Genomic DNA, 19,879 nt, shown 5'->3' with positions numbered 1-19,879 from the left:
ATCAATGAAACAGAATAGAGAGCCTAGAAATAAACCTAAGTCTCTATGGTCAATTAATATTTGATAAAGGGGAAAGAAACAAAGTAGAATCAAAATAGCCTCTTCAACAAATGGTGTTGTGGGATCTGGACAGGTACATGCAAAAAAAAATGAAACTCGTTCACCAACTAACACCATACATAAAAATAAACTTAAGATGGATAAAAGACTTAAATATAAGTCATAACACCAGAAAAGTCCTAGAGGAGAACATAAGAAGGAAAACCTCAGATATTCCACACAGCAATATTTTCACTGGCATGTCTCCTAGAATAAGGGACATAAGGGAAAGAATAAATAAATGGGACTTCATCAAAATGAAAAGCTTCTGCACAGCTAAAGAAAACATTAGCAAAATGAAAAGGGAAACAACTGTATAGAAAAACATATTTGCCAGTGATATCTGGGACAAAGGTTTGATCTCCCAAATAAATAAAAAACTAACAGGGCTTCTCTCCAGGAAGACAAACAACGTGATTAAAAAATGGGCAAAGGACCTGAACAGACACTTCTCCAAGGAGGGCACCTAGAGGGCCCAGAGACATGTGAAAGGATGCTCAGCATCATTAGCTATCAGAGAGATGCAAATTAAAACCACAATGAGATACCACTTCACACCTGTCAGAATGGCCAGCATAACCAAATCAACAAAGAAATGAGTGCTGGTGAGGATGTGGAGAAAAGAGAACCTGAGTACACTTTTGGTGAGAATGCAGACTGGTGCAGGCACTATGGATAACAGCATGGAATTTCCTCAGAAAACTAAAAATGGTTTTGCCTTTTGACCCAGCAATTCCACTGCTGGGTTTATACCCTAGGAGTCCCGAAACATTAATTCAAAAGAACCAATGCACCCCAATGTTCATAGCAGCACCATTTACCATAGCCAAGTGCTGGAAGCAGCCTAGGTGCCCACTGGTAAATGAGTGGATCAATAAACTATGGTACATTTACACAGTGGAATATTACACAACAGAAGGAAAGAAGGAGCTCCTACCCTTTGCAACAGCATGGGTGTATCTGGAGAACATTATGCTAAGTGAAGTAAGCTAGGTGGCAAAAGACAAATATCATATGATCTCACCTGTAGGTAGATCCTAATTAAGAAAACAAACTGGGGCCCTAGCTGGTGTAGCTCAGTGGATCTAGCATGGGCCTGCGAAACACACAATCACGGTTCGATTCCCAGTCAGGGCACATGCCTGGGTTGCAGGCCGGTTCCCTGCAGGCCAGTTCCCAGGAGGGGATGCACAAAAGGCAACCATACATTGATGTTTCTCTCCCTCTCTCCTTCCCTTCCCCTCTAAAGATAAATAAATAAAATCTTAAAAAAAACTACAGGGCCGAATGTGGCAATTAAAAAAAAAAAGAAAGAAAATAAACTGGCAAGCAAAATATAACCAGAGACATTGAAATCAACAAAAAACTGACAGTGACCAGAGGGGCGGGGGGAGGGAAATAATGTGAGAAAGAAAGGAAAGGGACATAAATGTACATGAATGAGGGATCCATGGATGGAGCCAAGGGGATGTGGGATTGAGGGTGGGAAGTAGGTGTGAGCATGGTGAGGGAAAGTGGTGGTGAGAAAATGGAGACAACTGTATTGGAACACCAATGAAAAAAGAATGATGATGCAAATGCATATGTATTTATTACATAAAGTACTTGTGATGCTACTGAGAGAAGAAATCAGGTTGTCCAAATTCCTTAAACTTTTGCTATGTTTCTTGGTTTCTCTCTTAGCAAACCTTCTCAAAGGGTTGCATACACTTTGTTCCAGCACTTCATATTTTCTTGGGAGATTTCTCTAGTCTATATTCCACATCTGTCGATCCCCTGAAACTCTTGGCAATGGCACCTGCACCCTCCATCTACACAAATCCAGGGCCAGTTCTCTGTCATCCTGTTTAACTTGTCTGCAGCATCTGAGAATTGACCAACCTGTCCTTCATAAAACTCTCTTCTCCTGACTTCCAGGAGGACACACTCCTAGTTTTCCTCCTGTTCCCCTAACTTCTCCTTCCCCATACTCTTTGCCTCCTCTGTTCCCTCAGTTCAGCCTTTAAATGTGGGAACTCTCTTCTCTTTTTACCTACATATTCTCCCTAGGTGATGTCACCTTGTTCTATTGCAATAAATACCAATTGACACATCCATTCCTCACCCCTGCCTAGCTCTGGGGTCATGTATCCAGCTGTCCACATTGCCTCTCCACGTGATATTTAAACCATGTCATATGGAATTCTTAATTCCTACTTCCTAGCTTTGTTTGGCCTGAGCTTTGCCTTCTCAGTACACTGTACTGCTCCCTGCCCAGGCATCTCCCAAATCTCAAAATCGATATGAAGCCTTCCTGTACCCTCACCCATGTGCATCAGAACTCTTTGAACAAAATCTAAAAGAAAAACATCTTTCCTGAATTGCTGGATTCCGTGCTCTCTACTGCTACCTCCCTAGTGCACCTTAACTTCAGCCTCTGAACTGGTTTCCTTGATGCTACTGGATCAAGTGATTCTTCTTCTTAAAGCTTTCCAATTTCTTCCCAAAATACTTCAGAAAAAACAAGGTTCAAATCCTGGTTCTATTTTCTTCTCCAAATCATCTTGTTGCCCTGTCTTGCTTCATACTTGCCTCCTTTTATTTGCACATTTCAAGATTTTTCCTTCACTGGAGAGCCTTTCCATTACTGTCCCTCTGCCAGAGATAATTTTCCTTCACTCCTTGACTTGTTCTTTTTATCTTACAAACATTGCCTAAAGTGTTGCCTCCTCCAAGAATTCTCCTCTGCCTACCCCTCCTTCACTTTCTATCACAAGATTTTGTTTATGCTCTTTAAACCTCTGACCAGAGTGTAATTCTACTATTTATTTTTTCATGACTCACTAATATCTATTGTCTGTTTCTAGCAATCACTTGTCACCACTCCTCACACCTAACCTGTACCTCAGCTATCTAGTTTCTAGTTTTCAGACACTTAAAACAGACTCCTTGACAGCTGGTTTCCCTGAAGCAGATACCTCCTCCTCCCCCTCAGCTCATTTGTGCAGGGTGAGACTGTTTCCAAACATCAATTTTCAGTTGCAAACCATTTCCAATGGCCTAAACATGGCTCTTATCTTATTTAAACCAATGTAGATGTGGCATCAACTTACTTGGGAAAAGTGAGGTTTTATTCACAGCATTCATTTCAGAGGAAGAGATACCCAATATCTAAAGGGATATCATGTAATTGCTTACATGAACTTTAATAGACTCAGTGAGGAGTTACCAGAATATATAACTAATGTCAATGAATATTTGTAGGTTGAATCAAGTCTAGCACTTTCTAAATAGGTATATTTATACTCTCCAATTCCTTTATATCTTTTTGCCTTTTCACTCAAAGCAAGCCCTTTTAATGCGGTATTCCAGTAAGGTTCTCTTCTGTCACAGTTGAGGAATGCCCCTGACAGGGGTTCCCTGATTCTACTGACATTTAAAGTATGCCTTGTTGGTGTCCAGGTTCAAGGCTCACCCAAAGATCCCTGTACATGAAATACACACCAGGGTCTCTGAGGCCTCTATGCTGCCTTATCCCCTGTTCCTTCTGCCTTTTGGCCTGATTGAGTGTTTGATGATCAGGTCTTAGCTCAATGCTCTTCAGGGTCCCTCCCCAAGCCCTCCTCCCCCCAGTGCTGTGAGTGTCTCCAAATGACCCCTTAATTACATGTCAACTGTCTGCCTCCCCTCTGCCAGAGAGCTCTAAGGTGAGGGCTGAGTTTGGTTCTATGTCTAGGTCTGGAACAGAATCTGGCATCTGGAAGTGCTTAGGAAACAGTTACAGAATTGGCCTGACTCTGCATGCAGACCTCTCAAATCACATGGATCTCCTCCCGAAACCTCCCAGGATACTCTTCCATCTACCTCTCCTGAACACAGCCCACCCACTGTCCTCTGAGGACTTGGTGTTGTGGTGTGATCTGAGTTTTACTTCTTCCCTTCCCACCAATTTTTGTTTTGAACCACCTTCAACTGGCCCTGATTTTCCTGCCAAAGATAGTTCTTTCCCGTGTTGGAGGGCTAGTCCCTGTTCTTGCCTGGGGGACATGGCTCCATTCTCCAAACTATGGTCCTGAACAGCGAAAGCTGGTCTTGACATGGGCAGGTGGAGAGTCTCCAGGTTGTGTCCCCAGTCTCTCTTTTCTCTCCCAAAGTCACAGCTTGAGGCTCAAAGAAGAAATGAAAACATCATCCTGGAATCCTTTAGTTTTCTTCTTAGATCTTCAGACTCCCTGAAGACACAGTCCAGATTCCTTATGGCAACATTGTGGGCTTTGCTGAATTGTCATTATGGATTTATGGTCTTTGCTCTGAACATATATCCTAATAGGTGGATGTTTTCTATTTTAACTGTGTTTTTCAGCAGGTACATAACTGAAAAGCATGCAACAGATATTCCCTTGCCTTTGCCTGCAAATTAAATCCCACCATATTGAGGCAGAAAATGGGGATGCTTCAATCTCAAGGAGGATGGGGCCACTCCTAGGATAAATAATGCTTTGTCTAAAATTGTAATTCTATTTCTCCTGACTATTTACTTGTCAAGACAGACCCAACTGTAACCAAAGAGATGCAAGGTGGAAAGGTGTTAAATAAAATGATATAGCAACTTTTTTCTCTTTTTTGTCTTCAATCCAAACTTGATGGCTGCAACTATAGCAGCCAAAATTGGGACCGTTAGGAAAAGGCTAAGAGAAAAGCATAGCTATTGCACCACCTACATCTGGGATACTTGTTATGTAAGAAAAGTAAGCTACTATTTTTTAAATCTTCTGTGGCTGTTTTTTCCTACTACCTGCTACTGAAAGCCTTCTGAGTACTAGTTCTTGGCCAGGTGACATTGCTATAGGATGTCGCCTCAGGAACAGTGAAGGAATCTAAACTATGTATGACAGAGGTACCTTGTCCGTGTGTGTGTGTGTGTGTGTGTTGGATTAGGCTCATTTCTTTCTAAAGAACACTCTAGTTTCCAATTAAACACAACTTAAATTATTTTCCTTTTAAAAATATAGGATAGACTGGTTATCTTCCTTGAAACCTCTAGACATGGTGGAATATTCTACAACAAGGAATGGAATTCACTGTTTACAGTGAATATTGAACTATTATTGTGATTTAATTGCACAGATTGAATAATCTGGCTTTAAAGAGAGAAATAAACTCCCAGACACCCCTTTCAGCAAAATAAATGCTTGCACTGGCTGGATAAAAAGATATGAGATATGGACAGTGAAAAATACCTTAAAGTTCAATATAGTTTGTGTTCAAATGAGAAGCTAAAATCCTGGAAGTCCCAAAGCAGTTATGGGCTGGTGATGCAGACTTTAATTTCTCAGCCTCACTCATGTGAAAAATGTTCTTCATCAGCCCATCCACATAATAATAGCAATTACATAACAGGCTGGCATCTAGAAATAACTTGCTGGTGCCATGAAAGCCTCTTCCTAGTTTTTTCCTACAGCTATGCCTGTGAATAAGTGATGTTTTGAACCCACCCAGGCTGAACAAAGCACACTGGGGAATTTACAACTCATTTATGTCTGGCCCTTTCACCCCCTTTCTCATGATTTGATGTACTGCAGCCTTGCTGCTCAGGCTGAGGGCCCTGATGACTTCAGAATCTAGACCCTTCAGCACAGCTTGGGGTTCTACTTAAGGATGGGGTCACAAGGGATTTGGCCCTAGGAATGAAGAGGAAATAGATTGTTCCTTTATTGTTCCATACCACATAAAATATCCTGAAAAACTTTTGAGGGCAAGGAATGAAATGGGCTTATCATGAACCTTGCTTTCATCTCCCCTCCATGGTTTCTGTCAGCAAGGCTAGGGAGATGTAGAAAAAGGTGCTCCATAAGACAGATAACCTCCTTCCTTTCTGTGTTCCACATTAAGAAAGCAGTGGGAATCTTCTGAGATAAACTATGATCACAATCTGTTTGTCTTTATGACAGCAGCAACACTGAGCAGCATGTAAGCACCTGTTGTTTGCTAAGGCAGTGCAGAGGCTTGGCTGACCGTGCCATCAGCAGGAGCCAGAATACTTCTGTGTTTTCTTGTACTGCACTTAATTCCCAAAAACATGGGGAAAAAGTCACCACTCCATCTGGTGACCACAACCAGGTGGGTTCCACAAGAAGGTTCTCCCTGACTTCTAACTTGATTGCACTTCTGGGAATCTCCATCTTTTTTAGCCTGTTCAATCACTGTAACCCAAAGAGGACTTCCTTATTTTTAATGGGTCAGTATAGAGATTATGTGTCTTAAAGCAAGTTTTCCTAGCTATCTCCTCCTCACCATTCTTGGTCAGATGAGAGAGTTGGAAAAAGTAACTTAATACCCTGGGATAGTGTATAACATTTCCTATTAATGTGGTAAGTTCTCTCCCACCTCCAAATTTTGAAAGTCACAGACATATCCCAAGACACAGAGATGCCATGCTAACGAAGTGTTAGCACTAATTTTCCTGAGAATGAAGACTGGTAGACTCTGTACTTCCTTTTCTAGCTCACTTATATTTAAATAATACAGTACCACACCTATGTATTCCTAAGGCATTATTTCACTTCTGCAGATTAAATACTTTTAAAAAATAACAAGAATTCACAACACACTCAACTTCAATTGCCATTTTAAATACATTTGACTTACTTGGAACCCATGTCAAAAATGGGGATTTGGAGAGTCGGTCCAAATGCAAATGTTCCCATATTTTTAATTTGGCCATTTTTTATATATCCAAAAAAAAAAAATCACTGACTTTTCAAAGCTCTAAGATCTTCTGGAATGTCAGGCAGAACTTTAATGGGTTGAAGGTCACTGAAGTGCCTCCATCTCTGGTTCCTGAGATATACATGGTATTGGTATTCATGGTATTTGGAATAGCTCAATAGGTTGTGCACACAATTTTAAAAGATGAGTCAAATCTTAACCATGGTCTGGCAAATGGCTGACTGCAGAAAGACATAGCTAAGTCATGCCATATAACCTTGGATGATGAAGACATCTAGATATTAGGATCCCAAGTGGAGGTCCACTACCCTAGCCCAAGGGAAAAGATCTCTGCACTATGCAGCTAATTCAATTTTTTAATTGAAGTGGACAGAGGGTTCCCAAGAAATGCTAGTTGTTCCAAACTGCCATGACACTTCCCTTTCTTTTTTAAACCCTGACTGTGGTCTTTGATATATTTGGCTCTACAACATAACAAGGAATGTTGGAAGGGAAACAGAGGTACTTACCAGGAAACTTGTTCATCATAAATGAACTGTGGAAAAAAAAGTATAGATTAGACACAAGTGTCCATGCATATACAAACACACATGTTTTACAACTATCTCCCCTTGTCACTAGCATGATGAAAATCAGGGCTGGAACATGAAGCACCTATGGGTAAGCTCCCCTATATGCTGGTTTAGTCTGTGGCTGTTATTAGTGGAAGGAGATGTTTTTGGCAGACTGGAGTGGACAATGATATGGGGGGGAGAAGCATTAGGTCATCCTATTCTTCCTGCGATTTCTGTCCAGCAGTGGATTATGACTATCTGTTGTATAGAGCAAGATGCATTGCGGAATTTTAGGTCTGTCAGGGATGCAGGAGCTTGGTGTGTGCTTCTACACATTAGTCACTATGGGCCACCTGTAAGATGTGTGCATGGCTTTGTGCACTGTATAGCACCTTCAAGCTTTTATGCAAGCATTTAGACTTCTTTGTGTTCAACATTTTTCTTCCTGTTAACCTATATTTTATTTCCTTAAATTTATTTTCAAAGGAAACTTTACATCACAACCAGAAGTGGAGAATCAGTGCCAGTTGCTACTACATGTAGAGGTGTAGAGGGTAAAAAGTAAATGCAATAACAATGGTGATTGAGAATCTGGGCTGTCCAGGCCCTGAGCTACAGGCCTGCCCTTTTGTTAAAGGAGATTAGCAAGGGTTGAGCATGGAAGACACACTAATACCAAAGGGAGACTTCTCCTGATCAGTCAAGATCCAAAGAGAATACATAAAAAGATTGAATTTATTTAAGCCATAGTCCATACATCACCTAAAATCATTTTTAATTTTTGGGAAAACACACTGGTATAATTCAAGTCCTTTGATTTATACATGAAAATTGAGGCACAGATAACATGGACAATTTTCTTGGGGTTGCTAAATTTGCTGCATAGTTAGTTCTAGAACTCTACCTGGCTCTTATTGTGGTGTTTGCTACATAACTTCTCTGCCCAGACAGCACATTGTTGAAGCTAGATGGATGCACCTGCATTTTATTCAAGCAGGAACCAAGGGCTGGTAACAGCTTTCTTTCTGTACTTGTTGATATGACCGCTTAGAGTATGACCATGTCTGAGGGACTTTCATTAGGGACAGTGGTCCAATGGAAACTCTAAAGTAGAAAGTTGTAGGACAGTCTTGGTGTAAAGCATCATTACTGCCAAGAGACAATAAATTTAGCTGATGATGTGGGCATGGCTTTAGTCCCCAGCTATGATAGTAACTATCAGATGTGAGTGATGCAGAGGAAACTGCCACAAAGACGTGCAGCGTGTAGGGCAGAGGCATGTAAAAGGACTTCCCTCCAAGGATCTCGAAGGCACAGACAGAGGTATGAGGAGAAAGGGGCACACTTGTTTGTAACTTGCTCTTTCTCAGAAACATGAAAAAAGATGTTGGCTTCATTAGGTTGATGACTCTTGTTGTTACCAGATTCAACAGACTGACATTTGAATGAAGATGTCAAACCACAATGGGAAGAGGATTAAGGAAATGAAAGAAGTAATTGTACAACCCAGGCTGGATGGTATGAAATCCACTTCCTGGAAGGTATTCACAGCTGCTTTTTTATAATCACTGGCTTTAAGACAATTGTTGTCAAGAAATCATGGAACAGAACAAATAATTTAAGCTGGAAAATGTTTTCTCTTAATTGAAGTTAATTTAATATTAATCTTGAGCTGTGGGCTGGAAAAATCAATTCATTGATTTTGCTCACATCCTTGAGGCTGTGGGCCTTAAGAGAGTTCAAGACACTGGTAAGGAGTTTATTAGAGCACCAATTTAATTTTCATTTATTGGGGAAGGCAGGTGATACTCTATAATATGAAAGTGGCTTTTAGAAAGCTCTTATTATGTGTGATCAGACATGTAGGGGCACAGATCAATAGATCTTTAGCTATTATTTTAGTAACCATATCAATAAAAGAAAATCAGAATGGGCTTAACTGTACAAAGGATCCCAAACTGAGAGTAGAATTTACAGGAAGCACAATAAATCAGAGAAATAGTGGGGCCAATTTGGACAACACTGGGTGAGATACACAATTAAGGATGGAGCATCATGGTCTGAAGTCCAGGTGTTGCTTATGGCAGGGGCAGTTGGGGGCTGTAATATGGTTCCAGGAGATGGACAGAGAAAGAGAAATGCAGATGATCTCACTGGAGTACTAACAAATGTTGATGATCTGGAAACCTTCAAATAACTGACCCAGTGATGTCTTAACCCCTGACCGCTCAATGCCAGGAGGCCTTATCTACCCTGTGGCTAATAGGCAAACAGTCTGGATTTTATCCCATTACTTTAGAAGGACTGAGTAAAAAAAAAAGTAAAAACAAATAAATAAAAGAGAGAGAGACCCACAAAAGAACAATAAAATGGATAAAAATGATTAGAAACCAGGCCTTTTCTAAATGGAAGTTGGCTTGTTCATGGGGAGAGAACAGGTGGAGAGTGTTAGGAGCTGCTTCTGAGCCTCTGATGGTATCGCTTGGAGGAGGCGGACCAGCTGATTGCCAATCACCTAGAAGACTGCAAACGAGGAAATCAGCACTGTTCACAAAATGTTCCTCCAGAGGAGTACATCCTTAAGAAGTGTTGGAATCAGCGTGTCTGAAAACTCTTTGAATGACAAGGACAAGGAGACTCACTTGTTGTTGCTGATGGTTAGAGGGAACGGATTTGTTATTCCTTAGATATTTAATTTTATTTAATTCTTTTAAGACAAGTGCTATATATTCCTTTGTATCTTTGTGCTCTCTCTGTGAATAAAAGAAGACAAGACAACTTCCCCCATCCCTTATGGCAGTATTACTAGAGAAGGAAATGCCTTGAAATTTTTAAGTCCTGTCTGAACCAAGACACCTGGCCCCAGTTCTACCCAGTAACCACAAGATGGGGCTCACATCACAGTCCTCAGACCTGTCTTTCTGCCATGGCAGCGAGGTTGAAATGAAGTCAATCCAAGTCCATTTTGCAGCTCCATTAAATCTCCTGGAAGGAGTGCAAACACCTCAAGATAGACAGCCTCCTGAAGGAGCCGTTAGCTAACCCACTGCTGTCACAGGACAAGGGGAGGTCCTGGAGGTAGCTCCTGTCTGGTGTTCTGAGTTCCGGACAGGCAGTTCCCTCTGCTTAATGCCAATACTCAATCCCCAGGATGTGTTGAAGTTTGGGGGACCTGCTGGGTGCCCTTCAGAATGGAACCACCCTTTTTTCTCAGTTGGATTTTTGAAAGCAGGCCTTGGGAAGGCAGCTCTTTGTGTTATGCTGGTTGCATTGGGGGGCCTTGCACTGGGTCTGCTCCCCAGTGGTCTCATGTGGGTGGTGCTGACTGATATGGGGGTCCCAGCCTTGCAGTGCATCACTGATGAAAGGACACGCTCTCTGACCCACCCGTGGTTCATCCAAAGCTACTTTCAGCTTTGCCTGGAGCTTTGCACATGTTCCTCAGATGAGCTAAATGGAACATAGAGAAGTGAATTTGAAGAAACACTCTCTTCCCCCTGACCTCAAGAAAGGGTTGGGTACCATGGAAACCAGCTTTTCAGTCCTGGTGTCTGCTCTACAATTCTTCTAAGAGAGATGAGCTGACATCAGGAGGTGGATCTGTGGATGTCAGAATATCCAAGGGAACTGCTAAGGGAGTGGCACATTTAACATGGAATAGTGTTAACATGGAAAAGACGAGACTGAATTCGCCCAGGTATGTGGGCAGGAGTGGAGAAGCCAGCTGAGCTCTGTACAGGGAGGCAGGTGGCTGTCCCTGCACTGCATGTTAATCCTTGGGTTTGCTTACTGTAAGCTGTAACCATAGAGCAGGGTGACCATGTGGCTGAAGCTAATTTCTTAGCTTATATTATAATCACTTGCACTGTTAGAATTTTAAGCAGTAGAAATGATAGAAAATCAATGCCATCAGTCTCTCTCGGGAGACTGAAACTTTGACAATCTGTCCTCTCTTGCTGTGAATGGGCACTTCCCCCCACCAACTCCTACAGCAGGTAGACTCCCTCAGATGCACCCAAATGGAGTAACTGGCTGCTTCAGCTTCGAGGATGAGGCGTGCAGGTAGCTTAGCCCATGGCGATTCTATCTGAGGAGGAATCAGAGGGAATATACTGGAGAGTTGCTGCTCTGCACCGATATGGTTTACACTTGAAGGCTAAACAGGAGTTGTGGCATTAGGATGTCTGGCAGACTTGATGGTGGTGGGGCTTCAGGAGGGTAAAAGGGTGATAAGCCAGAGGGGCAGGGTCATGGATACCCTGGGGGGTGTTAAGAACAGTCACCAACATGACTCTAAGATGTATATTCTCTTAAAAAAGGGGCAAGAATATTTCTAAGTTATTTAATATTAAGTGTGTTAAAGAATTCCTGGAGAGGGGTGGTGAAAGCTATTCCCATCAGTCTGAAAATGCAGAGTTAAGTGCAGCAGACGGTCCTCTCTAATGGCAGGTTATATAGTAGATGAAGTAAAATCAGGATGATTTCTAACACAAAAAGAGGCAGATTTTATTGGAAGGAAAATCCGAATTCTTTGCCAGGGTGGTGTAGATGTATATCATCTTAGGCACTGACTCTGATAAACCTGATCTTTGGTAAATCTGTGAATTTCCGGAGCTCCAGTTTTGTTATCTGTAAAATGGGACTCCTACAATAGCTAGCTTGTATAGTCATGAGTATTGAACTGGAAAACCATTGACAGACCAACATAACACTTAGTCCTGTATTAAGTATCAAGCTATAGATGCTGTGAGAATGTAGGTCTGTTTTCTATGGAAGAATTTGCTCTCTGCAACTGTGCCATGTAATAGGATAGGTACTAGCCACATGTGGCTATGTAAATTTAAATTAATCAAATCGAAATTTTAGTCTCATGGTCTCACTAGTTGCACTTTGAGAACCCAATACCCACATGTGCCCAGTGGCTGCCGTACCACACAGTGCTGCCTAGGCCATGTGTGGCAGCTGGGTCACTTGAGTCCTCTCTCTTCGCCTCCATAGAATCCTTTCCAGAAGGGAGATTTCATGGGCCCTCTGGAGAGACAGAGAGGGCAGTGTCACCTCCAATGAGCTCACTGCTGTTCCAGTGCTCAGGTTGCTCTGAGGGCCTCCTGAAGGCCCTTTTCTAGGTAGACAGAACTCCTGAATCTGCATCTGTGAACCAATCTAAGCTATCCTGGAACCTGTGGCATATCTACTCCATAGGAGGTTTCCCTTCACTTGAGGCTCACATCCCCAAATCTCAAAGCAGAAATGAAGGGTAAAAATAAAGTATTCATTTTAGGGCAGCTGTTAAATTGAGGATGTAATGAATCATTTGCATTTATGTAAATTACACAATTATGTAAATTACAGTAACATTTTAATAAAAGAGACTGTGAGGCCTCCTGGAATTTTGAGCTGAGAAATAGGACTGAGAGGCTGCAGCTTTCTGTGGTGGAAGTCATTTGGGGTAGCTACTTGGGGGAGAGAGAGAAGCAGAAGGAGGGATTATAAGGATTTGGACATTATTGGGTAGATGCACACAGGGACAGGCTCCAAAGAACCTAGAATGCCCCCAAATCTGAAAAGAGGACACTTCTAGAGAGAGACCAAGGTCATGGGGTGATCATCTCAGCCATATCCTGCTTCTTCAGGGTCTGAGGCTTCACTGCAGAGAACATTACCAGGGTAAAGGGGATGCTTAATGGGGCAGGAGAAAGGCTCTGAGACACATACACTGTACAGTCATGAAATCATAGCTGCTTTAGACAATAACACATTCTTAATTTCTTCTGCTTTCTCCCTAAAAACTGACAACAAACACACTAGAAGAATAGCACAGAGCAAAGGTTGGTTGAAACCCAAAGACCAAAAAGAATTGAGTCCCTTTTCAATTAACTGTTAAGCTCTGTTGGTTTCAGAATGTACATAGTTATCTTATTCTAATGGTTTTTCTTCTCGCCAAGTTCATTCTGTGCAAACTTCCGATTTAGCTGTTTCAGAATTCAGGTAATAATGATTCTATTAGCACTCCCCTGCCCCAGTGGTCATGAGCCTCTTTGGACAAGAGGCTCCTCAGGCCTTGTGGATTGTTATCCTGGCTCCTCTGCTAGGTCTGAAGAACCACTCCCAGGGGTGGGTATAAAAGTGACATCTGGTCTCATTTAGTCCAGACTTATCCTCTGGGTGAATGAGTTCTTTATTGTATCACCTCAGGGGACCAGTAGTTCAGTCTTCTGAAATTTTAGAATCATAAAAAGGGGAAGAGAGTAAAAAAACCCTAATAGTTAAAATAAATGGTTCAGATGGTTGGTAATTGTTTGTGGATAGAAGGAAAGGCTTTTAAATACAGAAATTTTAAATGCCTATTGCAGGGTCCTATGAGAAGCTTAGTATTATATAAGGAAGGCCAGAAGGAGAGTGATTTTTTTTACCAGTACATTAGGGGAACATAGGAGGAGGAAAATAGGAAACTTTGACAAAAAGATACAGCTTAGTGTTGAGGCATGGAACAGATTTGGCAGCACTGAGAGACCTCCATCGTTAAGAAATACTAAGTGCTAAGTCTTCTGGGTAGAAGACTATTTTACTCTTCATGCTGGTTTTAAGTTTCATGTGAAAATGACCACATGAATGAACAACAGTCAGAAATTCAGACAACCAAGCTGCCACTGTGTCTCACTGCTACGAACCTCAAAATTTACTCTAGAAATTATCACTGTCTTGCATCAGAGGGATATCCAGAGGAAATGGTGCCCAATAGAATTTGAAGGTCAGTTTCTCAAAGTGCAGTGTGGTGCTGCTGGCATCAGAATCATGGAAAGGGGCAGGGGAGATCCTGGGCAAAGAGAAAATTCCTGGGTTCTACTCTAGAACCTACTGAGTTAAAATCTCCAGTTGTGCCTTTTAAATACGCATGCAGGGCATTTCCCGTGCACACTGAAGTTGGAGGAACAACAGTTAAACTAAAAAGAACCAAGCCCTGAGGACCCTAACTTTACTTTTTCCATTACTTTCTAACAGTGGAAAAATGTAATTTTTCTCAAAATCCCCAAATCTAGCCTTGACATCTGGTGTTTAAACACAGTTCACCTTCAGCTAAGGGTAAAGAATTGTGTTGTGGCCATCTGAGGGGAATGCAGAGATGCTGGCAGCCTGAGTGTTTTGTCCACTCAGCTCTGCAATTTGCCTGTGCAAGTGGGGCTAGACGATGGTTTTGCCCAGACTTGGCTCAGGCAAGTGGCACTTGCAGCCTGAAGATGCAAACCTGCTTCACTTCCTAACCTGCTTCATTTCCTCACACATCATTAGCAGCAAGTACAGCTGTTTCATCTTGGACGTGTGGACGTGTCCAGATGAATTTGACACAAGTTATTTCACACACAGACCAGGATGTGTCTATGCTGTAAACTGAGAAAGAAGCTGACACCAACAAATCTGCTATTAGGAGTGGACACTGCCATGTCTGTGCTCCAGGCCACACTGGCCTGGGTGGTGCTGTCTTATTGCCTTGTTTTTCTGAGAGTGATCATCTCTTTTTTGGAGTTCAGCAAAAATAGAGAGCTGCATTCATTACCCCAGGACCTAACTATGTCTCTCTAAAAAAGTAACTTTCAGAAATTATCCTAGAATATCCTACAGGTGGAAGAGCACAGCACACCATAAACAACGCTGCAGAGTGTTTGAGAGGTCTCAGCTCCATGAACAGAGCCCTCTAGATCTGGGGTGATTATACCTTTTCCACAGGTAATAATTGAGAATAATAACACAGAGTCTTGTGTCCTTAAGTTTACTAACTAAGGTGCTCAACAGCATCTTCATGTCCAACATGAGGTCATCGAATCCTCTGCTCCCTAGGTCAGGTTTCAATCTCTGAATTATCAATGGATCTGGAATGAGGGGACTGTAGATCTAACCCAAGATCTTCACTGTGACCTGTAGGCAAGAAAGCTAAGACCTGAGGAGACTGATTTCTCCATGGTCACTAGAAATTATAAGGGGGAAGGGTCAGAATTAGAAGTCAGATCTTCCAACTCCCATTTCAGTTCTTTCTAATTTGCTACCTTTCTCCTGGACATCTCAGTTGTCAAGCTAAGGGTTTTGGTTAGTCCTCATAGGTGACATAGATCCACCGACCATTTAAACAAGAGACTGGTGTTCACAGATGTTCTTTGTAGAGATACTACTTGCAGCACTCTGAGAACTGACTGGGGGGGAATGAAAAAGGGAGGGGGCTGTAGCAGTGACACTATTCACTGTAACACTGACCTGGGATGAGCTGTGTCAGTTCAGGCTGGAGATGTAAAAAGCCTCAACTAAAATGGCTAAGGAGGGACACACTGGGGAGATTTTTTGCAAGATGAATATCCTCAGGGCAGTTGAGGCAAATGGGTTTCTTGGAGGAAAGATCAGTTTAACCATTCCAAGACTGGGTGGCAGGATAGGAATGGGGGCTGAAATATAGAAAGAGAGCTAGTCTTGGAGAATTATCCTAAGTTTAGAGACATGTTGAGTTTGGGACATGAAGATGTCTAGTAGAGCATTGTTAAATCATGACTGGACCTCAGGGAGCAGCCACTCCTAAGAACACAATGCAGAGGTATATGTATAAAGGTAGCAATGGCAATGGGTGCTGTGAGAAAGATAGGACTGTCCTGGGAGAGCATACAGAGTGAGAGGGAGAAGTCCAAATCCAGGCATACTGATGACGAGGGGAGTTACAGAGGAGTCCATGAGTAAAGTGAGAGGAAATGGTAAGGGGGATCACAGAACAACAGCAGTGGCTCTCATGGAATCAGATAACCAGTCAACACTCCTGTTCTGAGCACTAAGCTAATCAGGCTGGAGTTTGAGGTGATTAAAGTAGATGGAAGAAAGAAAGTCCATCTTCATGAGTAGACAGACATCCATTTATTCATTTACCATTAGACACATTGAACCTGCTCCATGCAGAGGAGCTGCATGTGCTAACCCCAAGTGGTAGGAAGGATGATTGGGAATTCAATGTGAGGCAACTCAGGTGAGGTGTCCATCACACACTTACCATGATGAGTGCGACCACTGACAGTGTGTAGTAAATCGAATCCCTCAGCAGGCACCAGGAGGAAAGAGCCACCACCTGAAGTAAAAGAGGGGGGAAATACAGTAAGAAACAGGACATATGACTGCAAATGGAGAAAATGTAGCTCCTCCTGGCTCCAGCCAGTGATGAACCTGAATCACAGCCCAGTATTTTGGTCTCCTATCCTGGATCAGTCAATCTGCCAGTCAATATGAATTTATTGAAGATCTTTAGTTTGGACCTTCTGAAAAGCAGTTGCCAAGATGGGATTAAATCAGCAACACAGGCAAATCTGCTATTGGGAGTGGACATTGCCGTGTCTGTGCTCTGGGCCATGCTTGTATGGGCTGTGTTGTCTCATCGCCTTGTTTTTCTGAGAGTAATACTCTCTTCCTGGGATTCAGCAAAAGTAGAGAGCTGCATTCTCTACCTTTATTAGGGGGAGGCACCCATGAGAGAAAATGTGGAAGGAGTCAGGTGAGTTGGGTATGCCACCCCATGAGATTTGGGTCTTACCCCGTAAAGGAGAGAGAAAGGAGGTTGGGTGTAGTCTGAAAAATGGTTCAGGAAGACCAAGGGCTGTCTGAAGAAGGTTCAGGAAGATGAAGGGGAACCTTTGGTGCAGTCACTTGTCAGAGGAGTCCCATGTCTCCTGGGAATGGATCAGTCTTAGCATCCCTAACATCCCATAAGGGAATGGGATGAGCAATCTTACTCTCTGTTCTTGTCAACACCCTAAAGGCTGCCATAGCTCATGCTCCAGTGTGGAGTGAAGACCCAGAGCCACTCTTTAGAAGGGGCATGGGCAAGCCCAATTGTCACTCCCATCCTGGCCTTTTTTTCTCATCTCTATTATATGTCTGGCCTAGTTGGCATTTGACCCTGGTTTAGTCAGAATTTTTGAAGCTCCTTTTGTATATTGATCTGGAGAAAATATTGTTCTTAGGCAGTTGGAAGGTATCCCTTTAAAGATATGATGGCTCTGTTGAACCTATGCCAATAAGCATATTGCTGGAGGCTAAGGCAGCCTTGGAAGCTGTGTCCAGACTCCCTGCAGGGAAGGAGGAGTCTGGGTGTGAATAAGGAGGACAAAGGGGACAGGGCCTAGCATTGCACAGAGGAAAGGATAGGGCAGGGGAGGGAGTCAGGGATGCCAGGTTAAGACCCTTATTCTGAAGGAAGAGTAATTTCTCCTCAGTATAGTCTTCGAAGTCTCTTTTTGTAGAATATGTAGTATTCTTTCTTTGCTTTGTGGAGTAGGTTCATGTTGGCATACCCTCACAGAGAAACAGGTGAGTCCACAATGTCATGTTGGGGGTGCTTCCTGGGATGTCATTCACAACTTCTTCCTGCCTCCCCTAGAAAAGTGTCAACTACCCCATGGCCACAAGACATATCTGGCAGCCTTTGCATTTGGGCTGGTAAGTGAAAAAGGAGAAAGCAAATGTCAACACTCAGCTGGACCAATGACAGGCACACACTACACCAAAGACAATAGGAAAAAGGGATACCAGGGACAAGGCAACCTTTGGTGTCTTTCCTCTCCCTGACCACTGCATCAGTCTATAAAGAACAAATTAGGCAAAGTCGAACCAGAGGAGGCTTTCTAGATTCAGATAACACGAAAGATATGACTTAAATAGAACCATAAATGAATAATGAGTCCAGTCTCTTTCCATTAAAACATTCTTCCACTTGTTATATGGACACTTATGTGTGCTTTGTTGCTATTTTTACCTTGTTAGGTATCCTATCTGCAGATCTAAACTACAGATGATGGGGTTGTCAAGAACAGGATGGGTTCTAAAGAATCACTTCAGAGCAAATACAAAGCATTTCCTTGTCCTTTTATCATTCTATCCTTGTATCATCAGCTCATTCACTAGCTACAGAATAGATTAAATTAGACCAGACTGTTCATTTTTCAGCAGATCACAAAGGGTTGTGAATATTTACTCAATTTATTATAATTAGGCAAATGGACTTGAAACATGTGGCAAATATCAATACTGAATTTCTTTAAAAATCACTTGGGCTTTTAGTTGAAGATAGCAGGTTGAACACAAATATTACCTTTGCTTTGCCTCATTGTACCATGACAAGGTAATAATGAAGGGATTTAAAAAAGACATAAACCCACAAGAAAAATAATAAAAGAACTGGTCAGAGCAACAAAATTTTGGAAGTTGAAAATTAGAGGAACAACTGGTCAAAGCTCTAGACATGGGAATGTAGGTGAGCTTAGAAACAGGCTAACTGAAAGAATGCTCAAGAATTTAACCCTCAAACTTCCTCCTACACTTCAAGCAGACGAGTGACTTCACACCTCACATCTTAAGAGAAAACAAGATACCCAGCATTTGAAGAACAGAAGATCTAGAAAACAGAGAAATAGAAATAATCAAATGAATAATTCAAGAAAAATTCCCAGAAGTTGTGGATATGCATTTTTTTCTGAGTAAGAGGGCCTTCTGAGTGTCCAGGTAAGTGAATAAAAAAAATTTGTATGGGGACCTAAAAGGTCCTAGGAAACTACGAGAGAGAGAGAGAGAGAGAGAGAGAGAGAGAGAGAGAGAGCATTATATACAGAAGGTCAAAACCAGAATGACATTTTATTTTTGAATGAAAGCACTGAAAACTATAAGACAATTTTGAAGACATCCAGATCAATTATTCATTAAAAATGAGAAAAGATTAAAAAGAAAGGTTTGCCTAAAAAAATCTGCTTTCCGTGCATCCCTTCTCAAAAAGCTACTAGAAGATGTGTTCCACCGAAATAAGGGAATAAACCACTTGTTACATACAACTATGTTATCACAAAACATTACATCAATAAAAAATCTATAATAATAAGCAAGGAAAATTTCCAGAATAGTGAAGGAAGATCCTAAAAATACAGTAAAAGGAGATTGCAGCAGGCTTTTTGCAGCAGGCTTACAGAATAACATAGCCACATTAGAGGCCAGCGGATGCAGAAGTAATGATGACAAAAGTACAAAATAAATGGAATATCTGATAATTTTGAACCCATGGAAAGGAGATGAGAGAGCTCAGGGAACAGGAAATAGAAAACTAAGTAAATGAACAAACAACAAAAAAGGTAATTATAAACCACAGGAAAAACACGGGTTGTGCAAGAAATGTAGATGAATTGTTATGTATGTATGAATAGTGGTCACAGAGCCATAATAAACTAAGCATAGACTACTGTCTAACCAAATTTATGATATAACTTGTTAGGCAGAATGGGGGGCTTGGTAGTAGGGGTAGATGGGGATAAAGTAGACCTACACTCTCTTCTTCCATACTGTGAAGTCACTGGAGGATGTTTAAAAATAAAAAATCAAGTTAACTGCCATCTAAGCATGTTTTTTAAGAGACACTGAGTTAAGTATAAGGAATGACCAACTAATGAAGTAATTGCCTCAGAAAAGTGGGAAATTGGTGCTGGTGGCTCTGGTAGATGGCTATATTTCCC

At 41.9% G+C, this 19,879-nt stretch overlaps 1 protein-coding gene across 1 annotated transcript in view; it reads right to left on the bottom strand.

Annotated features, from left to right (window-relative positions):
• The window catches only part of SLC24A3 (solute carrier family 24 member 3), a 606,708-nt gene that overhangs the window by 66,232 nt on the left and 520,597 nt on the right, over positions 1-19,879 (bottom strand). Inside the window, exons 7-8 of the mRNA XM_053670958.1 lie at positions 16,384-16,458; positions 7,317-7,342 (exon numbers count right to left, since the gene is read on the bottom strand). Of these exons, the coding sequence (XP_053526933.1) occupies positions 7,317-7,342; positions 16,384-16,458 (101 nt within the window). The remainder of the gene's footprint in view (positions 1-7,316; positions 7,343-16,383; positions 16,459-19,879) is intronic.

The sequence above is a fragment of the Artibeus jamaicensis genome, unplaced genomic scaffold (assembly GCF_021234435.1).
Source record: "Artibeus jamaicensis isolate MK-2021 breed Jamaican fruit bat unplaced genomic scaffold, CSHL_Jam_final contig_65, whole genome shotgun sequence".
NCBI lineage: Eukaryota > Metazoa > Chordata > Mammalia > Chiroptera > Phyllostomidae > Artibeus > Artibeus jamaicensis.
This window is presented reverse-complemented; position numbering and strand designations above follow the sequence as displayed.